Genomic DNA, 14,005 nt, shown 5'->3' on the forward strand with positions numbered 1-14,005 from the left:
CACCCAGACTCTCTCTCTTAGGATGCCACATCTTTCTGGGCACACTGTATTCCAAGGAGGACTTACTTGATGTCACACAAGGTTAGGCCCCAGACCCTTTCAAGGGCAGTAGCAAAACTGTTAGTTCTTTACTGTAAGTAGCTCTTTATATAAAGTAAATAAAATGTTGTTTCCACATCACAAAGTACCATTATCAAGGTACTACTGGCAGCTCACTTGATGCTTCAGGCGCAAGCTGCAATACTCAGGTAATACCCTATGAGAGGGTAGACACAAGACTCCTGTCATCTTGGCAGTTTCATGGTATGTATTTGTGGCATGTGCTTTTTTTTTCCAGCGAAGAAAACAACTTACCTTCTTAAAACACACACCATATTTGGGGGGGCGGGGGGGGGGGGAAGGTGCATTTTGTATTTGAGAAAATATGATATTTTTCCAGTTTGTCCAGATTTATTTTTTAAATACAGTGCTGAAAGCAGAGCGAACTACTCCAATTGAGATCTAAACAATGCTAAAAAGTGGAGAATAAAATGCTTAACACAGTTATTATACTGGGGTCCATGGACTGTCATTAGTCCACAAAACACTTTGAGTGGTCTGTAGAGATCTTGCTGATCAGGTGGTGCTTTTTTCCGTATTTCCTGCTACTCCATCATATTAGACAGCCAAACTATGTTGTGTTTGTTTTTTCTACTATTAGAATGAATGTTCCATATAAGCAATTGCTATTATTGCCACAAGGGTGCGATGTGATGGTGGACTAAATGCAAATGAGACTAGAGGGAGAAGCTCACAAGATGCAAGTTTTTTGTTCATTTTTAAAGTTGAACCTTAAGTTAACAAAATTAAGTTACTGAAAGCACTAAAATATTGTAATGCACCATTAGGTTGTTAATAGAATTTTTATATATCAAGCAGGTCAACAAAAAGAAAAGATTAAAAAGTAATTTTAGTTTATCTTGTGTATTGTTTTACTGTTGTTTTGGCCTTACTATTGACAAGTGAATCGCATTCATTTATGTACATAACAAATTTGAGAACTTTATGTAGCTAAGTATATCTGATCCTTTATTTTTGGACACATGCTAATGATGCATGATGATATTGCAGTGTCATAAATTGGTTTTGATGCTCTTTTCTTCAGCAGTGGGTTCTTGTCTGAATATTTTCCATTTAATTTCACACAATATTTTTGTACAAAGGAAATGACAAAAAATACTCTGTGGGTTTTTTGTTTCTTTGGGCAAGGAACAAATGAAAATTGTCTAGTTTTTTGTGTTTTTTTTTTTTTTAGTATTAAATTGACTCCAATTATTGTTAGCCATGACAGTGCTGATCATCTGACATTCTCTGAAAGAACTGGATATTTCTAAATGTCAATGACTGCTGAGAGGGAGATGTTTGGTGCAAGCATAATTTCCTCTATGGCTAATGCTTTTCAGCAGCAGGTCGGAATTTGTGTGCCAGCTTCTAATTTTGGCGAAAGTTATGTTTTTATGTTCTAATTCATTAAGTTTTCCTCTAAACCTCCTGTGTCTATTTACCTCTGCTTATGTTCTTTCTTGTTACTGAAATCCTTTTCCGGCCAATGATTTAATTGAACTAGGAATTAATTTTACAAATTTCTTAACTTTTTGATGCATACATTGATATTTGTTGTCTCATCCTTATCCTTAATCAGACGCAAAGAGGGACTTTGTGAATATATTACTTGTTTAATTCTTTTGTGAACTGCCATGCATGGCTTGATATACCTTTGTCAACAGGGTAACTTGTTCTGCACTTTTTTTAAAAGGAACAAGGGAGTTTTAGCTAAAAATATATCAAAATGCCACAGAAGTCATGGCTGCAACTCAAAAATGCTGATCAGTTTTGAAAATCTAAATCAACCCCCTCCATGAATCCTACGGAAGAACTTCTGTGGTAGGAGAAAGATTTCCAGAAATTTACCACAGTCTTGTTCTAAATTGGAGTTTATGCTGATGTTGCCAGAAAACTAAGAAGAGATGGGAAAAGCAGGAAACATTATTGAATTCAGCCACATTGCCAATTTGGAAAAGCAACTCTAAATGTAAAAATGTTTTTTCCATTTCTGGCTTATGTGTACAATGCTTCAGAACACTGGGTAGATATAAATTTTACTTTAAAAAGGCACTATTCTTTTTATAATTTTACGATAAAATTCACCAGATCTTATTATCAACAAAGGCAATTTTTCACATTGGAAGAATGTGTTGGTCTGTGATAAAATGTATAGAATTGTACGTGGTTTTGCGATGGTGATTATTAGTCCAATACTCAAGTGACTAGCTCAGTTGGCAGCCTTCAGTACTGTGTGGATGGTGGATTAATTTGCTGTGGACTTGCCGCTGAGCCTAGTAACAAAAGACAGAACCACTTTTAAGATGGCTCTGCTAACTTTTATTGAATAGATAGATGTTAGAATAGACCTGGACAGCTCTAAACCTTCACTTCTAGGGCTCTCCATTCTTGTGTCCCACAGGATTCAATCTTATCACTGATATTCTTCACCATAAAGGAAACTTAAGAAATAGTAGCTTCCTTCATTGGTTGCTGTTTGTTGCACTCATTTCTCTTAAATACAGAGCCTGTCATAGTTGGTCATCCCTTTGTCTCCTCAAAGCTTGACTGCTATAACATATTCTACCTGAGGATATTTTTGAAGTCTGCTTGAAATATTCTGCTATGCAGACTGATATACCCAGCCACTGATTGCTAAGAGCTTTGAATTTTTGATCAGTATTATTGTATGTTGTTTTCTAGGTGCCAACTAGGAGAATGGATGATGATGATTTTGGAGGTTTTGAGGTATGTCATATTTTGATGTTTGTCGAAAAAAAAAGATTAAAAAAATGTTTTGAAAGTGCATAATTTGAGAGGATTGATAGAGATTATAATTAGTAGTAGTACAATTGTTAAAACGAAATTGGACCAATTTGTCAAAGTTAAAGCAGAATTTACCACACGTGTATTTAATAATTGGAGGGGGGGGGATTTTTTCTGGGTAAGTCAGAAATTGGGTTTGCTCAGCAGCTACAGAAATCAGGCCACTCCACTAAATGTCTATGTTTCAATATCTAAGATTAGATATTGATATTTGAAAAATGTGGAGTAGGTTTTAATATGATTTCTGATTACTTCTGTTGCCTAATAAGTGTAATATGCTCCTTTCTGTGCATCAGATGGCTTGTTTTTAATTTAAAATTGTGAAAATGTAAGATTTTAAAATGCTTGCTCAGTTAGGGATTGGAATTTCTTTTGAAGCCATTTATATGTGAATTTCTTTCCTTTCTTGTTTTTGTGTTTTAACTAGTAACATAAAGTAGTGGATGCTCATTAGAGCAGGACAGATACTACAGAAAAAAAAATGTTATTTTTCTTTTAGTAACACTAATGCGATGCAACGTAGAGCACTGATAATGGAATGCATTTGAAAAATCTGTCCTAGTGATAAACGTGGTCATTAGAAAGTACCTGCTGGAAAGCCTGTGTCTAAAACTCTTAAAATATTTTCCATGTTTCTAGGCAGCAGAAACCTTTGAAGGTGGAGATGGTGAAACACAGACTACATCTCCTGCTATTCCTTGGGCAGCGTTTCCCACAGGTATTGGTAATGACTAATCCAAGTTCATCTCTTTTGCAGATGACTTCCCCTGCTCTCAGGCATTTTCAATAAAGCAGTGGTTGCTACTTTGGTAATAGCGTAAACCTGGCATGTTGGTATGATTCTCTGTTCTGTAATTGTTCTGGCATATAGCACAAATATTCTTGAGGAATGAGAGTGAGAAAGAAGACAAAAATGGTTTTTCAATTGTTCACAAACTGTGTGGAATTTCATGGGACAAAGGAAAAACATTTCTCTAGCTTGAGGGCATTCCCCCCACATGTACATCAATGGTCTGCTGTAAACAATAGGAGGTTAGAAATCTTCCTTAAGAGATCACAAGAATTCTGTATAATGATTGCTAGTTGCTTTCCCTGTCATAGAAATTTATATGTATAAATAAATTCTTACTCGTGCATGTATATGTACCAGTGAGTTATCACAGGGCATTCCAGGTTAGTGGCAGTAAATCTTTATTCCACAGAACATTCTGTAAAATGTCTCATGTTTTAGAAAATACTAAACATTTTCTTGGATATTATATTGTATTATGTTAGTTATAAAGTTAGATTTCCTTAGCACCTTAATCTCTGCTATGCAGAGTTCTAAGGGAAGAAAACAGAACATGTATTTGAAGCCTTCAAAAAAGTGTCTTAAAATATCTTTTCTGTAAATGTCATTTCTGTAATATAGAATATCCAAAGTTATTTCAGGGCTAGAAATAAAGGCTGCCTTTGGAAAGCCTAAACAATCTCTCCTTTGCAATAATGTAATGTAATGTAATATAATATAGTCTTGTAGTGGTACAAGATATGTACCTTAAACTTGCTCTAACCTCTAACTTTAGACCAGTGGAATTGGAAGAAAATGACACTTTTTACTCCAAAAAGGAAACTGTTCTATTTCAGTATGATTTTAAAATTTAGATAAGGAAGTGAATGAAATTGTTCGTAGCTTGTCTAGACAGAGAAGTATTAATGTACAGCAGGGGCTTCCAAACTGTGGTACATGTACCCCTGGGGGTTAAACAGGAGGAATTGTATAATGGCAAATTTAATTTTCATTATAGTACTAATTGGCATTTAAGGGGTTAAAATATAAAACATGCTGGTAGGAGTACATGGGTAGCTGGTAAATCTGGAAGAGGGTACTTAGTAAGAAAAAGTTTGGGAACCTTTGTTGTACACCAATCTCAGATATGAATTTACAGTACGTTACTTGGTCTGTTAACTCCCCACGTGGATACTTGTATTGTGTATACATTTCAGAATAGCTAATTACACAAGTAACTGTCTCACAAGAGACTGTCCACATGATAGGGATTTACTGTGGAGTAACTTGTATCCCTTAAATTCCCATTTTGTACGCTGACTTTGTGTGGATAAACCTTTAGAGATTTGACAGATTAATAGTGCTGGGGACGTGGATTAACAGCAGTGTGCGAGATAAATGGGATTAATTGCTTAACAAATATAGCAAGTCAGATTACAATACAAATAATGTAAGAGTCTTATCTCCTAATATTTCATTCTGAAAATTGCAAAAACTCATACTAAGGAGACTATTAGTGATTTCCATATACCATCCTACACGTTTAAAGACTAATTCAAATTAATAATGCTATCTACTATAGATATACACTATACTGATTTAAAGAAGTGTAAAAACTGTAAATGATAGTATTAGCTCCTGCTTTTGCCATCTCCACTATAAACCGGCCACCCTTTGTATAGGAGCGTTCACTATGCAGAACTGCAGAAGTATGTGGTTCACATCCCTGGGATTAGGCTTTATCAGCTCATGACTTGTACCAAATTAATAAACATACTTTTAAAGCGGTTTTAAACCACTTGTTTTGATTGTTTTATTACAGCTTCATCTATATGACTTGGAGGTGCTGGATTTCAGCTAGGATGTAAAAAAACAGATCAACCGATTACCAGCCACATATAGTATCAACTTTGGAAAAAATTGCCAACAGCTCACAATAAAGAAACAGCTCTTAAGCTAATGCTCTACTAAGAGTTTATATTTGCCAGTTAACTTGGTGGTTGGGAATTAGTCTGTTTTTTATCTCAATAAAATAAACATATATCTTTTTAAAAAGTATTTAAAATAATATTTGAACTTTCAGCTAGGAACTAAAATTCTCTCCTATTATAGTACTTTACTGAAAAAATCGCAAACTAATTATACCTATATAATCCCATGTAAATTTTGCACAATTGTTATTCCTGTGCTGGTTCTTAAACTCCCTTCTGATTTGATGTTATTTGCATTTAACTCCATTGACATTCACCCTGCATATATATATATATATATATATATATTGTGTGTGTATATATATAACTGAAAAAAAAGAAACTATCAGCAAAGAAGACCTGTTGTTACAAAGAAGTTTTGTATCAGTCATGCTATTTTAGTCTTCTACAAGGCCATATACTTAAATGCATATCAAATAATGTGTTAGTGAGGACCTGTCTACAAGTACAGATAAAGGCACAATAAGATCTAATGCATGATCCACACAATCATGCCTCCTGCTGTGCATGGTAGGGGGCATGATTTTGGAATCCAGCGTAAGGTCCTATTATGCCTTATTGCCAGTACATATGCACTGTAAAATAGGGTACTTACAGCCCCAGCTGTGACCGACATGCAACCAGCACTGTGAATCCTGCAGCTGATGGGACTTGCAGTCCTGCATGCAAGTAGGGCACACCCAGGACTGTGAGTCACATTAGCTGCGGGACCACTATCTCCTGGCCACGGGGAGCATGGTAGGTATTCTGTACCTGGGAGATTGCAGTTGCTCTGATCTCCCAGCTGTGGGGTGCATGGAGCACCCCCGTGGATAGGAGATCACAGATGCTAGTCGAGGTGCCACCATGCACCCTTAGAGTTGGAAGATCACAGACATGCTCTCCTGGGACCCAGAGTTCTTCACCTGACAGGCACTGCAAGGGCTGAGAGTCCCCTCGGCTCTGGGATTCCTAGTCCTGGATGCCATGGCACACCCTATGGCTGGGAACCCAGCCAGCTGATAGGGCTCCCAGTAGTAGGGCAGAGCCTGGTACACATACAGATTAAAGGGGGATAGCAACCAGTTATAAAGTTAGTACATATTTTTGAGGTCTAACTTTAAAGCTGGTTGGACCTTTTTATGGTGTGATATACGTACTTTGCATGTATAGCTGGGCTTAGTTTAATTGTGCAGTTCTCCAGTTAATTGCACAATAGCTGTAAAGTGTAGAGGGCACCTGAGTTTCACCATCTCATTCTAGCCTACCTATCTGTTATCTGTTTTCTGAGGTGTAATTGAAGCCAAACATTACACCTATATACCTGAATTTGAAATCATATTTAAAAGTTTTCTGTGATTTATGCGAAACTGAATTTTCTAAGGTTGCTTGTTATACTGGTTTAAACAATGTTTTAGAATTAAGAAAAGCCTTTTATTCGAGTGTAATATTACAAATTGAAACTCCCAATTATATTTTTTATGTCTACTGTACCATTTCTAGTGCAAGTATACCCCACAATAGTTTAACAAATTAAATAAATGTTATAGTTTCATAGTTTCACAGTTGGTAGGGTTGGAAGGGACCTGAGCAGATCATAAAGTCTGACCCCCTGCCGTGGCAGGAAAAAGTACTGGGGTCAAACAACCCCAGCGAGGTGTTAGTCTAACCTCCTCTTAAAGACCCCCAGGGTAGGAGCCAGCACCACTTCGCTTGGAAGTTGGTTCCAGATCCTGGCCGCCCTGACAATGAAGTAGCGCCTCCTGATGTCTAGTCTGAATCTACCCTCTGCCAGCTCGTGACTGTTATTTCTAGTCACTCCTGGTAGTGCTTGGGGGAACAGGGACTCCCCCAATACCTGCTGGTCCCCTCTGACTAGTTTGTAATAGGCCACTAGATTTGCCCTCGGCCTTCTCTTGTGGAGGCTGAACAGGTTCAGGTCCCTCAGCCTCTCCTCATAGGGCCTTCCCTGCTGCCCCCTGATCATGCGGGTGGCCCTCCTCTGAACCCTCTCAATGCTGTCCACATCTCTCCTGAAGTGCAGTGCCCAGAACTGGACATCAGTACTCCAACTGCAGCCTGACCAGTGCCACATAGAGGGGGAGGATCACCTCCTTGGACCTGCTCGAGATGCATCTGTGGATACATGACAAGGTGTGGTTGGCCTTTCTGACCGTGTCCCCACACTATCAGCCCATGTTCATTTTGGCATCAATAATGATTCCAAGATGCCTTTCTGCCTCTGCACTGACAAGAAGGGAGTTCCCCAGTATGTGGGTATGCTGCTGGTTCTTCCTCCCCAGGTGCAGCACCTTGCACTTGTCAGTGTTGAAACCCATCCTGTTCTCATCTGCCCACCCCTGTAACCTGTCTAGGTCCAATTGCAGCCTATTCCTCCCTTCTAGCATGCTCACTTCGCCCGACATCTTGGTGTCATCAGCAGATTTGAACAGGGTGCTTTTTACCCCTTGTCCAAGTCACTGATGAAGATGTTGAACAGCGTGGGTCCGAGGACCGAGCCCTGGGGGATCACACTGCCCACATCCCTCCAGGTCGAAAATGACCCATCCACCACCACTCTGTAAGTGCGGCCCTCCAGCCAGTTAGCCACCCATTTGACTGTGTAGATGTCGACGCCACAGTCCCCTAGTTTTTTAATGAGAATGGGGTGAGAGACAGTGTCAAAGGCCTTCCTGAAGTCCAGAAAGACTACGTCCGCTGCTACCTCTGTGTCTAAGGCTTGTGTGGTCATAGAAGGCCACCAGGTTGGTCTGACAGGACCTGCCTCTAATGAACCCATGCTGGTTACCCCTAAGCATAACCTCCCCTGCTGGCCCCTCGTGGACATGCGCTAGGATAATTCTCTCAAAAAGCTTACCCAGGATCGAGGTAAGACTAACTGGCCTATACTTCCCTGGGTCCTCCTTCCTCCCTTTTTTGAAAATGGGAACCACATTAACCCTTTTTCGGTCCTCTGGCACCATACCAGAGCACCATGAGTGCTCGTAAAGCTGTGCCAGGGGTCCCGCAGTGACCTCTGCTAATTCCCTCAGCACTCTGGGGTGGAGATCGTCAGGACCAGCTGATTTAAATATGTCCAGTCCCTCCTGAAGTTCCCTGACTAGATCCTAACTGACCCTAGGCCTGGGTGTGCCTCCCCCGGCGCCTGAGGGGGTCCCGGAGGACGGGCTGATCTGGTCCCTGCTCAGGAAAATGGAGGTAAGGAAATTGTTAAATAGGTTTGCCTTGTCGTCTGGTGCGACAACCAGATTTCCTAGCGTGTCTTGCAGAGGCCCCACATTACCCGGTACCTTCTTTTTGCCCCCTATGTATTTAAAAAAGGAATAGACAAGATTTTAAAAGAGTAATATCTTTGTAGGTAATGCCTTGTAACTTTAATTTTATAAAATAGAGAAATGGGCAGTCTATCTGCCCTGGGCTTTTTTTGGATATAATTCTTTTTGCACATCTTGTTTATGTTCCCATCAATCGCTCTCAAGCCTTTCTTAAAATTAAATACCATGTTCTCTGATGTTCCAGTGTGTTTTTATGAATTGAACTTCACTGGACAAGGTGTGCATGTAAGTAGTTTCCATCAATTTCTTGCATATATTATCTTTGCAAAAATTAAAGTTGAACTTGGACCAACACTTTCCCCTTTTCCCTCAGGCTCTGCCTATTGATGGACAGCATGATAGAATATATGTCTCAGTAGCGTTCTTTTCAAGGATCAGGTTTAAGGGGTTTTTAAATGGCAACACCTTATAAACATTATCACTCATTTTAGTTCAAAAGAGGAGAGGCAATTTTGAATTTACATGATGTTAGATGGTATAACATGTTTTCCTATTTTGTCCCCAGACTGAGCACTTGTATTCCAGGTTTAATTTATGATGGATTAGGATAACTATGAGTATAGTGATGTTTTTGGCTCTTTTTAGACAAAGGTAAAGATAGCAATGCAAGTCCCCATTTTATTTTTCCATGTAGGTTTCTTTGAGCAGGATGTAGTGTTAAGGGATTATTTGTATTATTTTGACTTGGAGTAGAGGCAGAGCTACATTAGATAATTGTTTTAGTATTATGATAGTCTGTAGAAGTTACTCTCAGGATATGTGTCGTGTTGGATGTTATGTAAGCACAGACATAAAAACCAACAAACCAAACAAACAAAATACCTTGCTCTGCAGAATTTAAATTTTAAGAAAAGGAACTTCACAAATGATGTGAAGAAATTAATGAGACAATACTAGAAAAAATAATACTGCACATGTGTACAGACCAACTGTTCACAATTAAGTGCGTCTGCTGATACTACTGTTAGTGTCTGGAAAACTGCTGGCTGCTCATGCTCTGCTAACTCTGACTGTTTTATTGAGGAAGACACAAAGAATACTCTTCAGTGTGGTGTCAGTATAAGTAATAGATTTCAGTTCCTTCCTCCGTTCTCTCCGGAGCTCATGAAAGGAAACACTTATGCAAAAGAACAGCTGCTGTGTGCTCAATGGTTGGACTTCAGAATAAATTTCAATTAAAGGACATAGGAGTATGGAACATAATCTTGACTTTTTATAATTATGTAGTCACTCTGAAGGATGTGGGGAAATATTTGAAAATCAATAGAGTAAGATCTTGCCATTTATTCAATACATGCGATTGTAAAGAGAACAGAAAGGAGCCTTAAACATTGTGTTTATGCTTCGAGATTATTTAAGCAGTGTCATTTGAATGAAAATGTGATTCCTGTACTTCTGCCAGTGTCAAAGAGACATGGCTGTATAAGCTGTAGTAGATCCCTACTGCTTGGGCTTAACTCTCAGGCTTCAATATAATTCAGAAGCTGAGTTGCAAGCTACCATAAACATTTTAAGAAACCTTTGCTGTCTTATAGGCCTTGGCAATTAGGCACTGGAATATACCAGTCTCTCTCCTTCATCTACCCCTGCCTACTAAAGAGCTGAACAGGCTCGCGATACAGAACTGATGACTTGTCAGAGATTTAATTTGATTTTCCTTATGCTCTTTATCTTGTAACATTCTGTGCTTCTCTCCATCCTCCTCACTCTTTAAATGTGTTAAGACCCCTGTGGGAATTTCATGCTTGATGGTGAGCGATCAGCAGCCACTCTCCCTCACTCTAGATTGCCTTCCTTAATGCTCTTCTGCCATGCCTTGATATTCAAAACAAGAAGGAGAATAAGGAGAGGCAAGGTGTTTGTTACCACTGGTGAGCAGGATAGCTTGCGATGTTTCTTCACAGGGCTCTGCCTCCCCAACATCCTGCCCTTAGCACACCAACATAGGCACCAGCACATGGCCTCTCTGTGGGGCTCGTCATCCCACAGACCGTGTATTTAGACCTAGTAACCACTCAGCCATCTCCTCAGCAATTACCTGGTTTGATTTTTACTTTAATTAGTTGGGGTTTATGCTTCAATTGGGCTCACACTGTCACAGCATCATTTTCTACTTGAGCTGTATCAGTTAACTAATGTCACCTTCTCTGGAGTTCATGCCACAACATCAAATTGCTTCTTTTCCATCCATCCTCTGGATGCTCAGCTATAAAGTCCATCGGCATTCCATTAACTAATTCTCCAACAGTTCGGTATTCCCCATCAGTCCAGTCAACTAACAGGCTAACTGGCCGCAATTCATTTTGCTCATCAATTCATTAAATCCAGTGAGGGCTGGTTTCTTCTTTAAGCCAATGGGACGGGAGCCCCTCACCCATGGACCTTTATGGCTTAGCCAAGTTCAATATCCCGGGCATAAACCCCTTTAAATGTCCACTGTACTGGTCTGGGTAGCTCTTTTCATAGTTTCATAGTTGATAGGGTCGGAAGGGACCTGAGCAGATCATCAAGTCCGACCCCCTGCTGTGGGCAGGAAAGAATGCTGGGATCAAATGACCCCGGCTAGGTGATTATCTAGTCTACTTTTGAAGACCCCCAAAGTAGGAGCGAGCACCACTTCCCTTGGAAGTTGGTTCCAGGTCCTAGCCGCCCTGACTGTGAAGTAGTGCCTCCTGATGTCTAGCCTAAACTTACTCTCAATCAACTTGTGACCATTTTCCTTTATAGACTGCCACCAGTCCCCTCTCAGCCTTCTCGTGTGGAGGTTGAATAGGTTCAGGTCACATAGCCTCTCCTCGTAGGGCTTGCCCTGCTGCCCCCTGACCATGCGAGCGGCCCTCCTCTTGACCCTCTCAATGCTGTCCACAGCCCTCCTGAAGTGCAGCACCCAGAACTGAACACAGTACTCCAACTGTGGCTTGACCAATGTCGTGTAGAGGGGGAGGATCACCTCCTTGGACCTGCTCATGATGCATCTGTGAATGCATGACAAGGTGTGGTTAGCCTTACTGACTGCATCCTCACATTGGCGGCCCATGTTCATCTTGGAATCAGTAATGACTCCGAGATCCCTTTCTGCCTCTGTGCTAACGAGAAAGGAGTTCCCCAGCCTATAGGTATGTTGCTCGTTTTTTCTCCCTAGGTGCACTACTGTGTACTTTAAAGTATTGAATCCCATCCTATTCTCATCCACCCTACCCTGTAACTTGTCCAGATCTAATTGTAGCCTGTCCCTCCCTTCTAGTGTTTTCCTTCGCTGTGGCTTTAAGAATCAACTTGCTCATGAAGCTTGTGGGCTTTCTGTGTCCTGCTTAGCTTCTCTCCATCTCCAGTCTGTTAGTTTGGTTTCTGTTATCAGTTCTGTACCTCCACGTGGCTCCACAAGCTCTGCCCTGCCTGTGCTCCCCCTCTCTGGGGCAAACTTCTTTAGGGCTGGTACAGCCTTATCTTCTGGCCAGGCTCCTCCTGGCCAATAGGAGCTGTCTCCAGGGTCTGATGACCGGACTTCCCCACGCGTTGGGCACGGAGGCTTCCATGTTTGCCCCAGACATTGTAGTCTTGGCTCCCTCTGCTACATTGCCGGTCCTTCACCTCCTGGTAGGTCCTCCTGCGTGTCTGGGTCCGGTGAGGCTCTCCAGACTATAACAGGGCCCAAGTTCAGTGCCTGGTTACACCCACCATATAAAGAAAAAAATATGTTAATTATGTCATTCTCAAATCTTTTCATATATATTAATATGCAGTTACCATTTAGTTTGAGCCCTCATTTAACAGAGTAAACCATTTAACTGGAGTAAATTTTTACAGTAGTAAATGTTCAGGTGGCCATGAATTAAGAAGAAAATTAGCTTCAGTGGTGTTACAGGAAGAAATTTGATACACTTTGATTTAAGAATTCAGCTTTATGATTATGAGTTTTTAAGAGGTCGTAGCATCATCTGGTAGCAGAAACATAGGCTTCAGTTAGAAGACTGTTGGTTCTTAATACTCATTTACTTAAAAAGAAATAAGTAATAAATCAATAACATGATTAAAAAAGAATATAGGTAGAGTTTGACAGTGTATGATTTGATGCTTCTCTGCTGAAACATATTTAAATAGCTACTTATACATACTGCTTCACATTGTTTTTTTTATTGTTGATTCAATCTAGTGGCTGAGGGGTGGGGGGGGTACCTTTTTTTCAGTTATAACGTAGTAAACATATTCTGCCATTAACAGAAACTTGATAAAATCTAACGTGACTGTGGTGTTTTCTGTTGCCTTTTAAGGTTAAGAATGATGTGCCAGGTGATAGAAGACTGAGAGCGAGTGACTCAGATTAAATCAATACTGGCCAGAGGAGGGTTCTTTGGCAATGGCTAAGAAGGGGCTGCATGAGTCTGGCCTGCCGTGGATTGTTCCAACTCTAGTAAAAGCTGTGTCTTGGAGAATGCTGAGCAATAGATGCTGTCTCAGTGAAATTCACGCAGAAACTGCTGACTTGGGAATGGAGTGGGGGGTGCCGTCTGGGCTGGAGTTGCTGATTCAAGTTTTATGAGTTAGGAACTGTTATGTTTACACATGCTAGTCAAGACCACATTTGTAAATTGTGTATCTGACGTATGTTTTGCCTCGAGATAAGCCATAGGGTAGTAGTCCAAAGGCATGCTACTGAGAGTAATTACATAATGCTTTTTTTACTAACTGTTTGTAGTTAACATACAGTTACTGTTCTTCATGCATTAAGATTGAGGCCGTTTTTAATTTTCTGCTTTTCTCTTTAGACACTTTTCTATTAAGATAGATGGCACTTTCACTTCTAGTTAAAACTTGAGGGAATTGGACAGCTTTAGCCTGCTTTGAAATGAGGTTGGGTTGACTCATAGCATTTCATTACATCAGTTCTTTATTGTGGTTATTGCCACTTGATGTTTTTAAAAAAGTTACTGGCCACCATAATTGCAAAAAATAAGCAAATGCAAACTCAGAGAACACTTCATGTGTATTAAACAAACCTGTCT

General features: G+C 40.1%; 1 protein-coding gene across 1 annotated transcript in view; it reads left to right on the forward strand.

Annotated features, from left to right (window-relative positions):
- Positions 1 to 14,005, forward strand: part of CCDC91 (coiled-coil domain containing 91) — a 79,037-nt gene that overhangs the window by 36,436 nt on the left and 28,596 nt on the right. The window contains exons 2-3 of the mRNA XM_025209773.1: positions 2,785 to 2,829; positions 3,547 to 3,625. Coding sequence (XP_025065558.1) covers positions 2,800 to 2,829; positions 3,547 to 3,625 — 109 coding nt within the window. The 5' untranslated portion in view covers positions 2,785 to 2,799. The remainder of the gene's footprint in view (positions 1 to 2,784; positions 2,830 to 3,546; positions 3,626 to 14,005) is intronic.

The sequence above is a fragment of the Alligator sinensis genome, unplaced genomic scaffold (assembly GCF_000455745.1).
Source record: "Alligator sinensis unplaced genomic scaffold, ASM45574v1 scaffold15_1, whole genome shotgun sequence".
In the NCBI taxonomy this organism is placed as follows: domain Eukaryota; kingdom Metazoa; phylum Chordata; order Crocodylia; family Alligatoridae; genus Alligator; species Alligator sinensis.